This window comes from Pterocles gutturalis, unplaced genomic scaffold (genome assembly GCF_000699245.1).
Source record: "Pterocles gutturalis isolate BGI_N339 unplaced genomic scaffold, ASM69924v1 scaffold12887, whole genome shotgun sequence".
NCBI lineage: Eukaryota > Metazoa > Chordata > Aves > Pterocliformes > Pteroclidae > Pterocles > Pterocles gutturalis.
In genome coordinates this window covers 230-16,518 of record NW_010110402.1, presented here as the reverse complement: position 1 = coordinate 16,518, position 16,289 = coordinate 230, and the positions used below count along the sequence as shown (strand labels likewise).

General features: G+C 42.4%; 1 protein-coding gene across 3 annotated transcripts; it reads right to left on the bottom strand.

Annotated features, from left to right (window-relative positions):
* Nucleotides 1-224: 224 nt before the first annotated feature.
* MINA (MYC induced nuclear antigen) lies at nucleotides 225-13,186 on the bottom strand. 3 transcript variants are annotated; one of them, XM_010073364.1, is made up of 10 exons: nucleotides 12,754-13,186; nucleotides 11,233-11,352; nucleotides 10,218-10,346; nucleotides 7,911-8,014; nucleotides 4,452-4,558; nucleotides 4,048-4,056; nucleotides 3,624-3,776; nucleotides 3,087-3,175; nucleotides 1,724-1,810; nucleotides 246-407 (listed from the first exon to the last, which is right to left on the bottom strand). In XM_010073364.1, the coding sequence occupies exons 1-10, from the start codon at nucleotides 13,183-13,185 to the stop codon at nucleotides 246-248; spliced, it is 1,392 nt and encodes a 463-aa protein (XP_010071666.1). In that variant the 5' UTR covers nucleotide 13,186. The 3 variants fall into 3 exon arrangements, with proteins under 3 accessions (XP_010071664.1, XP_010071666.1, XP_010071665.1); XM_010073362.1 differs by lacking the exon at nucleotides 4,048-4,056 and having other exon boundaries at nucleotides 225-407; nucleotides 1,700-1,810; nucleotides 3,624-3,789; nucleotides 4,456-4,558; XM_010073363.1 differs by lacking the exon at nucleotides 4,048-4,056 and having other exon boundaries at nucleotides 3,624-3,789; nucleotides 4,456-4,558.
* Between the last annotated feature and the right edge of the window lie 3,103 nt (nucleotides 13,187-16,289).

Genomic DNA, 16,289 nt, shown 5'->3' with positions numbered 1-16,289 from the left:
GGCTCACTGGACAATGAGCAGCTTCCCTGTTTTTTCCCCGATGCCCATTTTCCCAAAGCTACAGGGAAAAAAAAAAATAATATTTGGCACTAGAAAGTAGTAAAGTATATATATGCAATGCTTTCTTAGACAGCAATACAAACCAAAGGCTGGATGGATAAAAACATAATTTAATAAGCCTTTCTCTCAAGAGATTCTCAGGGCCTAGAACTAATACTTACAGGAGCAACTAATTCACAGAATCATCAAATAACTTCAATTAGACATTCAGTCCATAGCGACAAGGCAAGGTTTTCTTTCTCTTGATCTGAGATAAGGTTAAGCTCTTTAACATTAACAGTGCCACTACTCCAGATCTGCTTCAGTGCATCCAAGTATGACAAAGGAAACCGCAGTCCATGAGCCTGCTGGGAGGGGGAGGAAAAAAAAAATAAAAATGTGTCCTTCAGCTAAGCAGCATCCCTTATTACACAATAGTGTGTTAGGCTGTAGGCACTGCTCAGCAGGTATGTGCTCCTTTCCACCCATCACACTGATACTTCTGAGAGCATCCTCCAAAAGATGCAATATTATTCTGTCACCTTTCTTAATAGAAAAAACAGCTGAAATCCCTTACCCTTATGAGAATGAGATAACTTTAAATTTACACTTTTGCCTAACCCTAACCGTTTTTTTGGGGGGTTTTTTTGGAAGCTCATGTAAGTTTCTTTCTATCTGGCACATGCAGTCTTTGGACATAGTTTGACAGAACCACAGAGGACCTCCGTTACCATTGCTGGAGTCTTTAAGGGTAGGAAGGTATATTCTGGGATTTGCACATATTGTACAGATGCCAGTGTACAACCTCAGCTACCCATACTCTCCACTCTAGAGAACCAGTGAGATTTACCTTAAAAGGTAAGTAACTGCCAGGCAAAAAGCCTTGCTGGAATTACTGAGACAAGAACAGGCTGTGTTCTGCTTTGCCTCTATGATGTATTCTTGCAGACCTGTATTCAGACCTAAGATGGAGCATCTTTCTTACTATCATACAGTGGAACAAAAAGTTCCGAAGTCACAGCCACGTTTCAGGAGTATTTATGATTCAAGTGAAAGCACACTGTACGTGCTGAGTAAGAATGGAGACAAACTATCTGCAGCCTTCAGAACAATATAAAAAACTTCCCTCCTTACATTTCAATAAAAGAGTTAACTCTTTACTCCCAGTGTTGACCTACCCCACCCTAAAATGGAACACCCATTATCTTGCGGTATGTTCCAGTAGATACAGAATCTAACACGGGTTCAATGTGGCATAAACATGGTGCATGAGGCGCAGTGATCCCTGCTACTACTGAACATGTGCTCACATATCCAGTAGCCTTAATAAAGGATGTGCTAAAGGACACAGAAGTAAGAGACACTTCTAGCCACTCCAGTAGCTTTGCTAGGTAGGACATAAGTCATGTGCAAGAAATCCTGTTAACACCTCAAACATTTAAGTAAGCATGAGATTACATGACATAGTTCTACTACCGACTGTCTCTGTGTTGCAGCCTTAGCTCATCTGGGTACTTGGGGGATGTGCAGAAATCCTTTGGGTGCTGAGGAATACAGCAGAACCCAGGCCTCTGCTACCAACTCAGTCAAGCTCATCTAATGCAGCCAAACCCAACATGGCAATGTAGCTTCTGTTGTGTATTTGTGGGAACAAACAAACCTGTGATGTGCCTTCCTCACTAGCAGTATCATCTTCTGTCCCCATCATGTGAGTTTCTCTCCTGTTCTTTAAAGAATGATACACATAAATCATGTCTCTGCGAATTTCATCCTAAAAAACAGGAAGAAAATTGTTACATATGATCCACACCCTCAAATTTATCTCACTCAAGCAACAATGTGAGCTCCTTAATTCTGGAGTCCACTGTTACATCATGAAAGCAATTCACCTTCCTAACTGAATGATCCAACAGCCATCTACTGCAGCAATAAGGGAATCTCCAAAACATCTTTGAAAATTTATTTACAACCCATAATCTTCTGCCTTAATACTGCCTCTACCAGACTCACAGGACTCATGCTGTATAGGAAACAGGCCATTTAAGGTACACCTCATAGAAGGACTTAATGAAAGAGTGCACATCAATAAATTCCATCCTGACACTGATCTGTCTCTTACAAATCATAAGCCTGTTATCATTCCTTGGTGAAAGCTGTGCAACTCAACTGAGAGCTCTGTGGGCAGGTCTCACACCAAATTTGTGGATACAAGTCTTGCATGTGTACAGTCATTCAGGGTGTATTTGTATTATATCAGAAGGTGAGGCAGCAAAAAATTTAAAAAAAAAGGTTCCAAAACTTAAACAGTCTCGCAGCAATATGAACACAAACAAAATGGAGGAGAAAAATCAGAAAGTTCTGCTATGTTTTTCTTGGAGGGAAACATGCAAAAAAAAATTATACAAGATAGTCTGTCCTGCACCCCTGCCCCTCCCTCACCTTTTTATTTAAGACAAAAAAAGCACTACCTCAATTTCATACTAATAAATCTTCACAGATAAGAAGCAGTCTGAACACAACATAATCCAAGATGCCAGCATCTGTTTTGTGGAACAACTTCTTAATAGGACCACCACTTAGGTACAAAGGTAACTTGGAGGTGAAGACTAAATGCAACCACAGTCAGCAGCAGCTGCAGCCAAGAGAATAGCTTTTCTTGAGAGAATCTCTTTTTATAACTTATTAATCCTCTTCAATACAAAGAATTCAAAAAAAAAAAACAAACCACCAAACATTATCAAGAGCTATAGTCACTGTTTAGCAGCTGTAATCTATCTCGTGTCACCTCAGATAAAAGCCATGCACATACCGTGCAGAATCACAGAATAAATTTAGTTCTGTAGCTCTCCTCCAGAAGGCAAGACCGTGCCGTACTGCCGCTTGACAACAATGCCATGATCTCCTATCAAACCTTAATAGGATGCGGAATCCAGCTAAGTACAACTGCATGACCCTTTCAGACCAGTACAACAGAGCAGCAGCTCATACCTTGCACTCCCCCCGCACTACCACCCCAAGCATACAGAGAGTGGCTTCATTATACTTACAGAATTTTCTTGATCTGGTTCCACTGTAATGATAGCATGGTCTCTAAACTGCAGTCTGATTTTGCTATCTATTTTTGGCAATTTCCCACCTAAGAAAAAGAAATTCTCCATTACAAAGAAAGGAAACCAGAAAAACAGCGCAAATCGAGCCCTCTGTGCACTACCCCCTCTCTTGTGGCTAGATCTTTTGTTAACCTGTGTTTTAACACCCACATGTTCTCAGACATGGGGCGGGGGTGAGGGAGAGGGAGATTTTTTTATTCTTTCACCTTTACAGTCTACAAGTAGCTGTAATAGCAAACTAGAGCATAAGGAGAAAATCTACCAGTTAAAGCATTCTCAGAGAGAATTCTCCTCTCATTGCAGGGAGTTAACCAACTGAGGTATGCAAATGCACACGTAGAGCCCAGCACAACACGAAGCTGCTGCTAGACTATAATCTGCCTACCATAAAATACCAAATTCATAAAAGCCAGTGTTAGCAACAGCTCCACCATCACATCAGCCAAGAAAATGCGTGGTAACTTCAAAATCTACCTGGAGTCAAAGGATCAGAGTCACATCCCAAGTAAGGTGGCAACCGGTTCATAATGAAATCCTTCTTCATGTCAGATGATCTCAGTTCTCTGGTGTTTTCCAGATGGTCTGCAAGCCTTCTTAAAAGGCTACTCAGTTTTTTTGTTGAGTCAGCTATATCCACCTGCTAAATATTCAGAGAGTTCCTCTCACATGAATTCAAGGTAAACAGACTAGCCTAAAGAGAAAGAGGTGCAGTAATGCAGTGAAAATCTGCACACTCCTTTTATCTTTGCAAAGGGTAACAACATTTACTCCGAAAACAATAAACTTTGTTTCTTTTTACACATTCCCACAAGTGTTCACACACCAAAGCTGATGCTCACTTTCCCTCACTGGCGCTACCTGCAATGCTAAAGGACTTGCAAGTGTAGTTGAGAGAGACTTGTTCTTTCTGCATGCTGATGAGCTGATCAGCAACACAACTGGACTACCATAAAGAGGTCACAGAAAATTTACAGTTCCACTAACTTCTAAAGATTCAAAAGCGTGGCTTGACAGGAATCAAGCTTGTCCGACAGCTCCAAAGCAAGTACTATTATTTTTAAGAAGGAAACAAGCCATATAAGGACACTGAGATGCAAAAAAAGGCAATGCAATGAACTAGGCAAGGCTTCAGAAGGAGCAAACCTCAGAATGGTCATCCTGACATCTTCAAAATAAGTGGCTGTGCTCTGACACAAGGCAATGCCATTGCACTGAGCTGTCAGAGCAGATCAACAAGATACATGCTTGCCTCAGTGCTGAAGTTTCATCTGGATGCACTATTATTCCCTTAGTCCCACCTACTTACCATAAGCAGTTGCCTTGGTATGCTTGTCCGCAGTGCCACATCTTCTTTTGCTGTATCAAACACAACACCAGGAATTGCATCCAGTAAGAAATCTCCCCAAGAGCTGAAGGACAGAAGAAAAAAAAAAAAATCACTACTAAAATATTCATACTGAAATAAAGTAGACATCTTAACTGCTGTCAAAGGCTGGAAACAATGCCAAATCTGCTTTGTGCCTTTGGCCCTTCCATTACCACTCTGTAGCCTCATGCAATAGTTCACTCTCATCAACTCCATGTGTGGCCTCACTAGCTTCAGGTCAGTGGCACTCCTACAGAGAAGGAACTGGCTTGAGAAGGGTCAAGTTTGTTCTGATTCAGGTGCTTGCCATTTACCAGTGGATTCAACTTAAAGCTGACCTCAGTGAATGAAGAAATTCCTACCAGGGCCATTATTATCCAACCATATGCACATACGGCCTCACTGCACACAATGAAGTGTGTGGGGTTGTGTCACTTAACATGCTTTTCAGACACGTATATTGAAGGAGGAAATGTGCCCAGGGTTATCAAATCCAACATGGCATCAGTTTTTAGCTTTGCTACAAACTTAATTATGACCCCAGGAAGAAGACCCTACATATCTCTACAGGGATTTTAATGATACCTAACAGGCACTTTGTAGGTGTCTTGTTTGTACGAAATCCCCATTCTTAGCCTACATACTTCAAAAAAAGTTGGCCTTTGTTCTCTGTATTTCTGTTCCCCAATTGTAAGAATAAACTACAGGAGGGGAGGGAGGACTACTGCCTGCACTTTCTTTGCCTAGCTTGAGTCAACCTCATCAGGAACAGGCATGCCTCTCACACAAAAATGCTGTCCTGTCCACATGCAGCCTCCCTCCCTACCACATCCTCAGAAGGTGGTTAAATGGGCAAACAACCAGGGCAAGTGCCCAGCAGTCAAGGCTGCCAGCAGACTCCCACCTGACTAGGGCAAGCAGCAGAGCAGGGCCTGTCCTCCAATGTACACTTCACCCTCTGCGCTTGCTCTCCTTCAGCACTCCCAGTTTTCAGCTCTGATCTCTAGATGCTACTTTAGTTTTTTTTTTGTTTTTTAAAAAAAGACTTGTTATAGTCTCATTTACATTTTTTTTAATCATCTCCACCCAAGTGTTTCACTGTCTGCTACGCACTGGAAGGGAAAGAGACTGGCTGATAAACAGAGAAGAGAAGGGAAGATGTCTAATTCATCTTCTACTACTTACTGCTTCCCTTCTCTTGCCCCAAATCTCCATCTGCCAGCAACTATCTTCAGTTACTCATTGCTTTTCCAAACTGCCCTGCTTATAATGAACTCACCCACAAACACACACTTCTCTGCCTGCTGGGATCTGGCCCAGAGGAACAGTCCTCCAGTGCACTGTGGAGTCCCTTTTGTCTTGGTGCCTAAAAAACCCTGAAAGTGCCACTTCCACCAGCACTCCTCCCCTCCCAGCTCCTTCTGCACGTGTCACTTACAAAGCAGCCACAAGGAGCCCAAATGTCCTCCATAACAAGGACAACTATTTTCAAGGAGCACTTTTCAATTTTCCAAGGAAATGTTTCCAGACCACACTTTGGTCTACAAGCCAAATTAAAATAACCAGCCAGCATCAGGAGCGTCGCTTACTTTACCTGTGCTTGCTGAAAGCAGGTGCAGATTCAGGCTCTTACACTCCATTACCAATAACCTTAATGGATGATGATTCTACTTTTTATCCTTAGAAGAACTGCATTCTTCAAGCTTTCCCTTTTTCCATCTCCTCATTCTTACACAAGCGCCCACAGAACACGCTCCCCAACAGTGCTGCTTCTCAAGCAACTCCCTGGACTGGCATTTTCCTTACGATGCCACGCAGAAACAGCATGCCTCCACACAAGCCTGGCAGGTCTCCAGCAACCCTGTTATAAGGAACCTAATTCTTGCCTCCGCAACACTACTTGACCAGTTAACTCTGATGGACCAGTCTGGAAGAACCTTGTTCTGCACATTCAGGACGACTCCTACACACTGATCTGTAAAACATCCCTCCAGCCCAGCCTCCATCAACAAGCCAAATAGCTACTTCTTCTAATGTCACTCTTCTGTCTGTTCCATTTACTAAACCAGGAGTGAGAGAAGCACACAGGGAAGAGGTGGAACAAAAAAGGCAGGGGAGGGAGGAGGAGCAGGACATCTCTCTGGAGGCCACTCACTACTGATCACTCTGAACGGGCCATCAAACTTGGCAAAGCAGCTCAGCATTAATATTGCCTCCTGCCTAACAAATGAAGTCAGACATTCTTTGCAAAAGCAGTCAATGCTTGCAGAAAATAGCTTTTTTTTTTCCTTCTGACTAAACTTAATAGAACATGAGTGTAAATTAAAATCAGCAGAACCCAACTTTTATGAAGACTCACACCTTTGAGCAGCTTCATCTTAACCCTCTCTCCAACTCGGAGGACTGGCCACATTAAGAGTTACCACCAGTACGGACATCCGGGGCTTCCAGAATGGCAGAGCTGTTGGTTAGAGATTCATCTTACAGTCATCTAGAATATGCCCAAACTTGTTCTGCCCTGTTTTGTGGCTAACAGAAATTCCTAACTCAGGCCAATGACTCCAAACCCACCATCTGAGCAGCTGATTAGGTGGCAGCAGCATTTCCTTGTATGATGGCAATGTTTAAAAGGGCACAAGCAACAGATGCTGTCAAATGAAATCTAACTTGCATTCACAGGGTAGGAGATGAAAAACACAGATAAGTAGAAAATATTTGAGAAGGAAGAATTTGCAGTGAGTATGCCCGAACAGGTGCGGGTGACTATCAAATGCAGGAGAGAACACGATGAAAGAAGTGACTCTTGACTCTTTCTCTGAGTTACGAAATGAACAGTAACTTCAACCACTGGTGAGAGATTTTTCAAACACAACAGTGAGTTTACACTTGTAACATTACTTTCCACACATTAAAGTCTACAGCTAGAAAATAATAAAATAACCAATTAAATTGCAACCAAGTGCTGCTGAAAACCTTGTAAACAGGCTGCTTGAAACAACAAGGGTCTCGCTCCCATCTTTCCTCCAGCCCCCAAAACTTCAATTACTGCTACCTGAATATTGACTTAGATTCCGTTACTAACAGCAGGGTACATATAGCATAGTGGGGTACCTACATATATGCCATGTCAGCATATCTCTGGAGAAAGGTGACATGCCCTATCCCTGTATTACTCACAGGAAAACAAACCACACAAGGGCTAAATAGAATGACCACAGAAAAGAGCTAAGCAGAGCTCATTACAAGGTGGCTGGTGTTTTTTTTTTTTTTAAATAAACAGGATATTGCTTCTTTGAAACATCAGTTTCAGGTCTGTACTATTCACAGACATCACCTGGCAGATGAAAGCCATTTTCAGAAAAGCCATACTAAGAAAAAAAGTAAAGCATAATTACTTGTTTTGGTAAGTACTGATGGTCACGTGTGTAGAATGGGAGATCCCACAAGGAGTGTCAGCTTGGTGAATAGTCCCTCTTGGGAAGTACAGAAAGTCACCTGGCTGCAAGAAAATGAAAGAGAATTTACATATTTAGGACACCTGGTCAAACCTGTACTGTTGTCAAAATAGAGAAAATACTCTCTGAGCAAATGGACTGAAAACATATATCTTTTAGAGAGATCCTCCACTGTACATTTTAATAACATAAAATAAAGCTTTTTTAACCAATAAGTCCAATAAACTTTCCAACTTACTGCCAATATTTACTATACACCTGTCTGAAAACACAAAGTAAGCTTTTAACATTATAGAACATGCACACTCCAACTCAGCTGCATAAAGGGGACAAAGAAGCAGATGAGATGAACCTGCTGACAATACAGAGGGCTAGCAGAGAAGCAGTACAATCTGAATCCAGTCAGATCACATCAAAGGAAAAGGTCAGTATTCCACAAGAAACTACAAATATTCTATAAAGACGGTAATCTGTTACAATGCTTTTGTCTGAAGTTTTCAGTTGAAACACTTAAAAAACAAGTACAGCCTTCCTCCTCCCTATCTTTCCTCTCGCCTATCTAAATTAAATCTCCACACTGATAAAAATTTAGATTAAAAAAGTGTCCTGGGTTCAGCTGAGACAGAGTTAACTTTCTTCATAGTAGCTAGTGAGAGGCTTTGTTTTGGATTTGTGCTGAGGAGAAGGCTGATAACATACTGATGTTTATAGTTGTTGCCGGGACAGTCAAGGACTTTTCAGCTTCTCTGCTGTGCCAGTGTCTGCAGGTGCAGGAGGAGCTGGGAGGCAGCATATTGTAATTACTAGCCTAGGATTCGAGCCTAGGATTCAACCTCATGTTTAGGATTGGAGACCCAAAGTAGCCAACAGTCTATTCCATATCATGCACGTCATGCCCAGTATATAGGTGAGGGCTCTCTGGAAGCTCATCCCTTTTGCTCCAGTTCATCTCTCTCTGGGTGGTTGCTCTCCTACGGTCATCTCCCTCCCTCAGTCAGCTCTTGGTCTGGGACGCTCAGACTCTTATCTCCATTCCGCAAGTGCAGTTTTGGGACTCTTCCTGCTCTGGGATCGTTAGCCAGGAGTGGGCTGAGCCTTGGCCGTCAGGTGTTGAGCCATATCACTGTGCATCACTGATCTGTATATTTGTGTATATTACCATTATCATCATAATTAATATTATTTTCAACATTATTGTAGTTTAGTTATTAAATTGTATCTCAACCCATGAGTCTTTTTTTCCCCTTACCCTTTTAATTCTCTCCCCCACCCCCAGGAGGGGGGAGGGAGAGAGAGCAGCTGTGGTGTTTGGCTCCCAGCCAAGAGTAAACCCATCACAAAAAGTCAAGAAGAGACAATTGCAAAGCACATCTGCCAAACTACACAGCTGGTGAGGTCAGTGTCATATCTAATGTATAATACTATTCCTAAACTACCTACACCTAAAGGCAGGTCTGAACCCCAGGACAAGCAGCAAGCTTGCAGAGAGAAGCACTATGAGAGGACACAAGGCAGAGGCAGGCTTCTCACATAGAGCAGCACTGTCTGCTGGAGAAATAACACACTTCAAAAGCAAAAGCATGTAAAACAGAGCAGGACAAGTACCAGATGCCCTGCTGTCAAAGGAGCTGCATTTGCTAATCTTCATGAAATGATGTTTATTCCAAAAAAAAAAAAAAAAACCAGAAAAACAGCCAAACATCTGATTTTTGTGTTTGGAAAAACAAAAAACACATAATACAGCAAGTTAATATGGGGTTTAGTTCATGCTTTTGTTTATCAGCTAAGGACACTATTTAAATCTGATTCAGCAGAACAATGACAACCTTCGGTAAGGCAGTAAGTCTTAGTGGATAGAAGTATTAGCCTGATCAATCACAGACAGCACGGAAAAGCATAAAAGTCTTTCATAAACACACATAAACCCAAAGGTCTTTCTGCACACAACTCCACAAACATGACCAGGATTCAGGGTTCCCAAACTGGAGAATATTGGAGAATTTCCAGAAATAACCAATTTCTTGGTCTGTAATTTAAATCCTAAAGCAAATAATACCTTTGGAAAAGGATAGGTTAGACAACCATTACCCAAATTTATTGTGCTCAGTGTTTTGTTTAACAACTCTCCCCTCAATTCCACAGCCATGAGCATTCAGAATACTATCTTCAAGATGCAGACCATTTTAAACATGACTACTTTTCTGGCAACCACAGCCCAGACCAGGTACAGCACTTAAATTATAATACCTTTAATATGAATTCATGTGTGGGATTCCCAATCCTATCTTCTGATTCAACATTATATTCCCGAGCTAAATGCACCGTTGGTTTATAGAGTCGCCAATGTTTCTCACCTTCTAGCTGAAGAATAAACACCTGCAAAAGACCACAAGTCCAAATGCACACGGAAGCCTTGCTGTGCCTCACACATCCAACTAATCATAAATTTTAGGTCTTCTTACTTGGAAAGTCTGTGGAACCATGCCAGAAATGAGGGACAGAAAGCAAAGACAAGTGACACAAGTTGCTTTTCTGACAACAAGAAACAGATTTCACCTTCCCTGCTCTCAGCTACTCCACCGCATGGCAAACAGGATTCTTCTCACATTAACTTTTAGACGTCTACAATGCAGGAATTTACAATTGTTAAAAAGCAAAAAATACATGTGAGTGTTGTGGAGTTTTTTTGTTTTAAGTGGGACAGCCCAACTTCAAGATTTGCTTTCTTAATGCAATGTCTATTTGAATGTTTCTTTTAGAAGCTCATTTAAAATGCATTTGGACCACAGGACTCCATCATACCAGTAACTTCTTAAGAACAGTAGGACCAGAAAACAAAAACCAGCACAACCAGTCTGCGTCCACTATCCCACTGAAGAAAGCACAAGTGCTTCATAAAGGAAAAAGGACTTCCAGAGTCTTGGGGGTCTGAATGAAATGAAAATGAAAATAAATGAAAATGAAAGCTTCTGCAGCTGGAAAAACAAATTTGCTTTTCATCTAATGAAAATACTAGGTCTGGAAAGCACAGTTTACATGATATTACCACTAGATACCTCAGCACATTTTCAGTAAAATTATATAGGGAAAAAACTACAATAAAGAAACACTTGCAACCAATTACCATAAGTTTCCAATGGAAAAACATTCTTCTGTTGTAAGTTATTATATGAGAAAGAGAGGGAAAAAAGGGCACATACAGGTATCCACTGCCATCAGCAAAAGCCCATGCAGTTTCAGAGACAAGGTTGCGCTGTCCTACCTCAACATCATCGTAGTGAGGGGGAAGGCCCTGCGACTCCTGGGGAGTAATGTAAACATTCGACCCAACAAGAGACCCAAAGTAGCACTCCAGCTTCTCCTGAATCTTCCACAGCTCCTCCTTTAAAAAGAAATGATACTGTTACTACTGAAGAGCTCAGCCAAGCCAGGCTGCCACCCAGCCCACAGACTCTCCATGGCTTGGGAGGTTTTTCTAGAGAATGATCACATCCCCTCAGGGAGACAGAGGCTGGGAAAGCAGATGCTCTGTACGGGTGTTTCTCCTGAAAGCACACACTGCAGATGCAAAGGAGGTCTGCCGTGAAGGTAGTCAGTAAGCCAAGAAGTCTGGTGCCCCAACATAGCGTTGATGTTTGTTCTCTTCCCTGTACCATTTTTAGGTTGCAAAAACAGACAAACAAGGCTAGACAGAGGAAAATAAACCACCCATCATCCCACAAACAGCAAAACATCTTAAGACAATAAACACATGCAGGACTTGCATGACATGGGCTAGCATCAAAGAGAATATACAGAGGTTACAGACTTTTTTCCAGTGACTCCAATTGCTTGGGCATGTTCGAGAACAAACTTTACTCATCTACATCTAACACATGACAGACAATGCACTAAACGGGTGACTCTCATACCAGAAGATGCCAACTACCAGACCTGCACATGTGCAAATTCAACCAGGATTTATGTAGGTTCAGCTCAAGCTCTAGATTTCAGTATAAGCTATGCAATATTTCATCTTCCCCTGCAGATGCCCCTGCCACTGGCCATTACAGCTACACTGAAACCATGATCAGCCAGCAACGCTATACCTGCGACTCAGCTGTGTGTTTGGGTCCTTACGGACCACTTCACAATTAAATTGTGTTGCCACCATGGGACAAAGAAGGGACTACCTAAATCCAAGTACCTACAAGTAGCCAAGCCTTAACCATGCAGCCACCACTGCCTCCTTCTCCTACATTAAGATTGCCAAGGCAACAAAAAGAACAAGAGAGAGAGGACATTCTGCTAAAACAGGGTGGTACACTTCCATGGTGCAAATCGAAGCAAATCCATTGTCAAGAACAGTGGAGTGTCCTGGAAATATTTTACATGGTTTCACACCTCACCATCCATTAAAGGAAAGCAGTACAAAAGCCCCTCTTTGCACAAGGCAACAGTGGGGCAGAAGGGATAATTTAAGCACAGATGCATAATCATCAATTTTGTGCATTTATTTTTTTCTAAACATCTATGTGACAAAGCAATTTTTTTAAAAAATAATACTAAATAGCATGAGTCAGATTTTGCTCTTATTGCAGAGTACTGAAACATGATGGTCAGTGCAAAAGTATTAACCATGTTTTAATTAATACAGTTCACCTATAGATTTCAGCAGGTCATCGATGTCAGCTACTTCTCCTGGCTTTACTGGGACAGAAATGAAGCGACATCTAGTATTACTCAAACAAAGTATACCACATTATAATGCATGCATTAATTATATTAAATGAAACAATCCAACCTTAAATCTCTGAGGCTGATGAAACTGTATTGTTGCCTTTTTCTGGTCAAAATCCTTCTTCAGCTGCATGAAATTAACTTTGCCTTCTTTATTTAAAACTTTTTTTTTTCCATTCACACATCTGCAGATATTTATATCGCGCCCATAGTATAGACCCTGGCTGCACAGTTCCTTCAAATCTGACAACTGGAACAGGGACTGGTAGTAAGCAGCCAGCAGGGGATCATTTCTCTGAACAAGCAGTGGCTTTTGCTCCCAGTATTCCTTGAAAAACATCTCTTGTTTGATGGGAGAGATCAAGCTTCCAAAGAGGCTGTCTGGGCTCTCAAAACTCATGACTGATGAAGAACAAGCTGCTTCCACCTTTGCTCGTTTACATGGCGCCTGCATCTCCTTCCCCATTTCAGCATGCTTCCCTCCTTTCTTGGGCATGTTCCTGTTCAAGAGGAGAGAGAACCGAAACAGTCAACCAGCAACACAATTTCAAAAGTCAATGGGCCAAGAGCAGCTCCTCTTGACTTCTCAGGTGGGATATCAGAGAATGCTGGGAACAGCTCTGCTTTCAGATGCTCCCTATTTGCTCCAAGCAGCAGAAAAAGGAAAGCCCACAGCAGGCCTCTCATCCACTCTCAAACCTCAGCAAACTCCAAAGGCTTTTACTGGGAGCTGCTGCTCACAGAACCTCAAATTCCACAGCTGAGTTCACACTAAAAAACACGTGATTAAACCCAATGGCCACACAACAGATCTTTACAAATGCAAGAATCCACCCATACAATGACCCTGTGGTGGATTGATCTTCGGTAGCAAGAGCTGCAAATAATTAAAAAATTAACTCAGCTTTAAGAAATTTAATGGCAACATGCAAAAGGGCAGAGAGAGGGGACAAGATCTGAAACCTGTACCCTCCTACACTTCCTTGAAATGCATTAACATTGGAGGAAAAAAGCACAATGAAGACTTCCCAATGACCTTCCAGCCAGAGCATGGTGGAGCAGCATGTACGGTATTTCAAGAGCAGAAACCAACCAGTTAAACGGAGCGGGTGATGTGGTGTGCTTTAAGGAAAGCTTTTCTTTACAGCTGGCTTACACATCATAAACCCAGTGTCCAGGTTACCAGACTAAGCTTTAGCAGGACCTACAAAGGGGGCAACTGCTGCAGCAAATGGACACTGACACCAGTCCAACAGCACACACTAAGAACTACACAAGAATACAGCAAATAGAAAACGCATGGAAATGGGCTACGGAAAAAGGGAGGCCAAGTGAAAGAGCAGACTGCTGTGAAGGAAGAAGGAATATGTAATCAGGTTCAGTGGGCAAGGATGATTCGACTGGCAGAAGGGCCACAGCAGCTTTCAAAGAAGCTAAAAAACCCAGAGCAGACTCCCCTGCAGGTGGAAAAGGTTTCAGGAACATGAAGTGAGGGCACCTGCTCGAAGTCTCACACCTTGGGAACAATTTTATGCTAAATTATGTGGCAGTGCCAAGTGCCTAGTGATGCTCAGCACGCAGTGCCCCACAGCCTCTGTCAGGGTCTCCATACTGTATCTTGAATGGCCAGGTTTAGAAAGACTAAGTTGACAGAGGTAAAATTGCTAAGCCTTTCTGTTGATGTTATGCATCAAAAACTAAAATAAGATTCTGCTTTCATTTCTGCAAAGCTGTGAAACTTTGTGGTTTATGTACAATAAAAAGAATTCCTTCATCCAAGTGCAGACATTTAATTGTAAAGTTGGAAGCAATTTACTTTGTTTTTCCAGGTAGATAATATGCTTGTATATCATTATGTAAAAATAAAAAAGTTAATTCATAAAGAGTTTAGCTGCCAAGTTCTCAGGAAAGTTAAGGCAAAAATCAAGTAACAGTAGGTCTAACACCATAGTATGTGCAGACATACTTGCCTTAAGTCTGCACCAGCATTTCATCCCCCAGAGTAGCCCAGAGCACCAGGCAGCAGTCAAAGCCTGCCTGAGAAGCTGAGTTAACTATCCTGACAAGGACCCAGTACCAAGCCTTCTAGCACTGCAGCTTTCCTGCCAGGTCTGGGCTGGCCAACTCAAACTGACTCTGGGCATGTCTGAGCAAATTTGTGAAGCCAACATACGAGGAGGCAGAGCACGCTGATGCTTTCATTTGTAAGTAAAAATGACAGCTTTTCTCCCAAAGTAAATGTTCTCATTTATTAAGATGCTTTTACTTACACAAATACCTTATCGTGAAACTTAAACTCCAGTTCTGGTATTTACATGTACTAAGTTCTCCTGTGCAGCAGTATGCAGGACGCCCTCACTGCTCCACTAACTCCTTGGCACAGCATTTCATCAGCAGTTCCTGTAACGGCCTCTACCTCAACAGTAGCCTACAGTCACCTTAGTCCTGCAGGAGGGAATCCATATCACCACCTTCCTGAGAGGACAGAATTCTCAGCTGCAGCAAGCTACCGTTCTCCGTGAGGCAAGGGAATGCTTAAAAACACTGAAAATTAGTCTCCCATCTGAAGATACTGCCAGCACCGAGATCCACAACCAACACCCCCTAATGCCAGCAACACAAATGCAATCAAGGCTGAATTGCCAGTTTTTAATTCCAGATCTAAATCCATCATATCAACCTCTCAGCTCGCTCACATTGTATTTAAAAAAGTTAAATACAGATATGTACTATTCACAGAACGAAGCTTCATTTACACAATGTGTTGCTCTGCAGTGTTTTTTTAGTTATTACAACTGCAGAAAAACAGAACTGTTTTGATTGGAAGGGACCTTTAAAGATCAACTAGTCCAAACCCCGCTGCCACAGGCAGTAACACCTTCTGCTAGCCCAGGTTGCTCAAAGCCTCATCCAGCCTGGCCTTGAACACCTCCAGGGATGGGACAGCCATGACTACTCCGGGCAACCTCTTCCATTGTCTCACCACCCTCCTCAGAAAAAACTGCCACCTTATATCTAATCTAAACCTACCCTCTCTCAGTTTAAAACTGCTGCCCCTTGTCCTGTCACTACAGGGCCTGGTAAAAAGTCTCTCCCTGTCTTTCTTATAAGCCTCCTTTAAGTAATGAAAGCCTGCAATAAGGTCTCCCCAGAGCCTTCTCTTCTGCAGGCTGAACAACCCCAACTCCTCAGCCTTTCTTTATAGGAGAGGTGCTCCAGCCCTGACCATTTTTGTGGCTTTCCTCTGGACCTGCTTCAACAGGTGGTGCTGGGAACCCCACATCTGAACACAGAACTCCAGGTGGGGTCTTACGAGAGCAGAGTAGAGGGGGAGAATCACCTCCCTTGACCTGCTGATCACACTTCTTTTGATGCAGCCCAGGACACAGTTGGCTTTCTGAGGGCAAGTGCACATTGCTGCTTCACATCCAATTTTTCATTCACCAGGACCCCCAAGTCCTTGTCTGCAGGGCTAGTGACAAAACACAGCAACAGAATGGCCCTGTTCCTGCTTCAGACTGAAACAGTTATTTCACACCAGTATTTTTCACCTTGCACACTAGATGTTTTTTTTAGGCCAGGCCTCTAAACTGGCCCAGC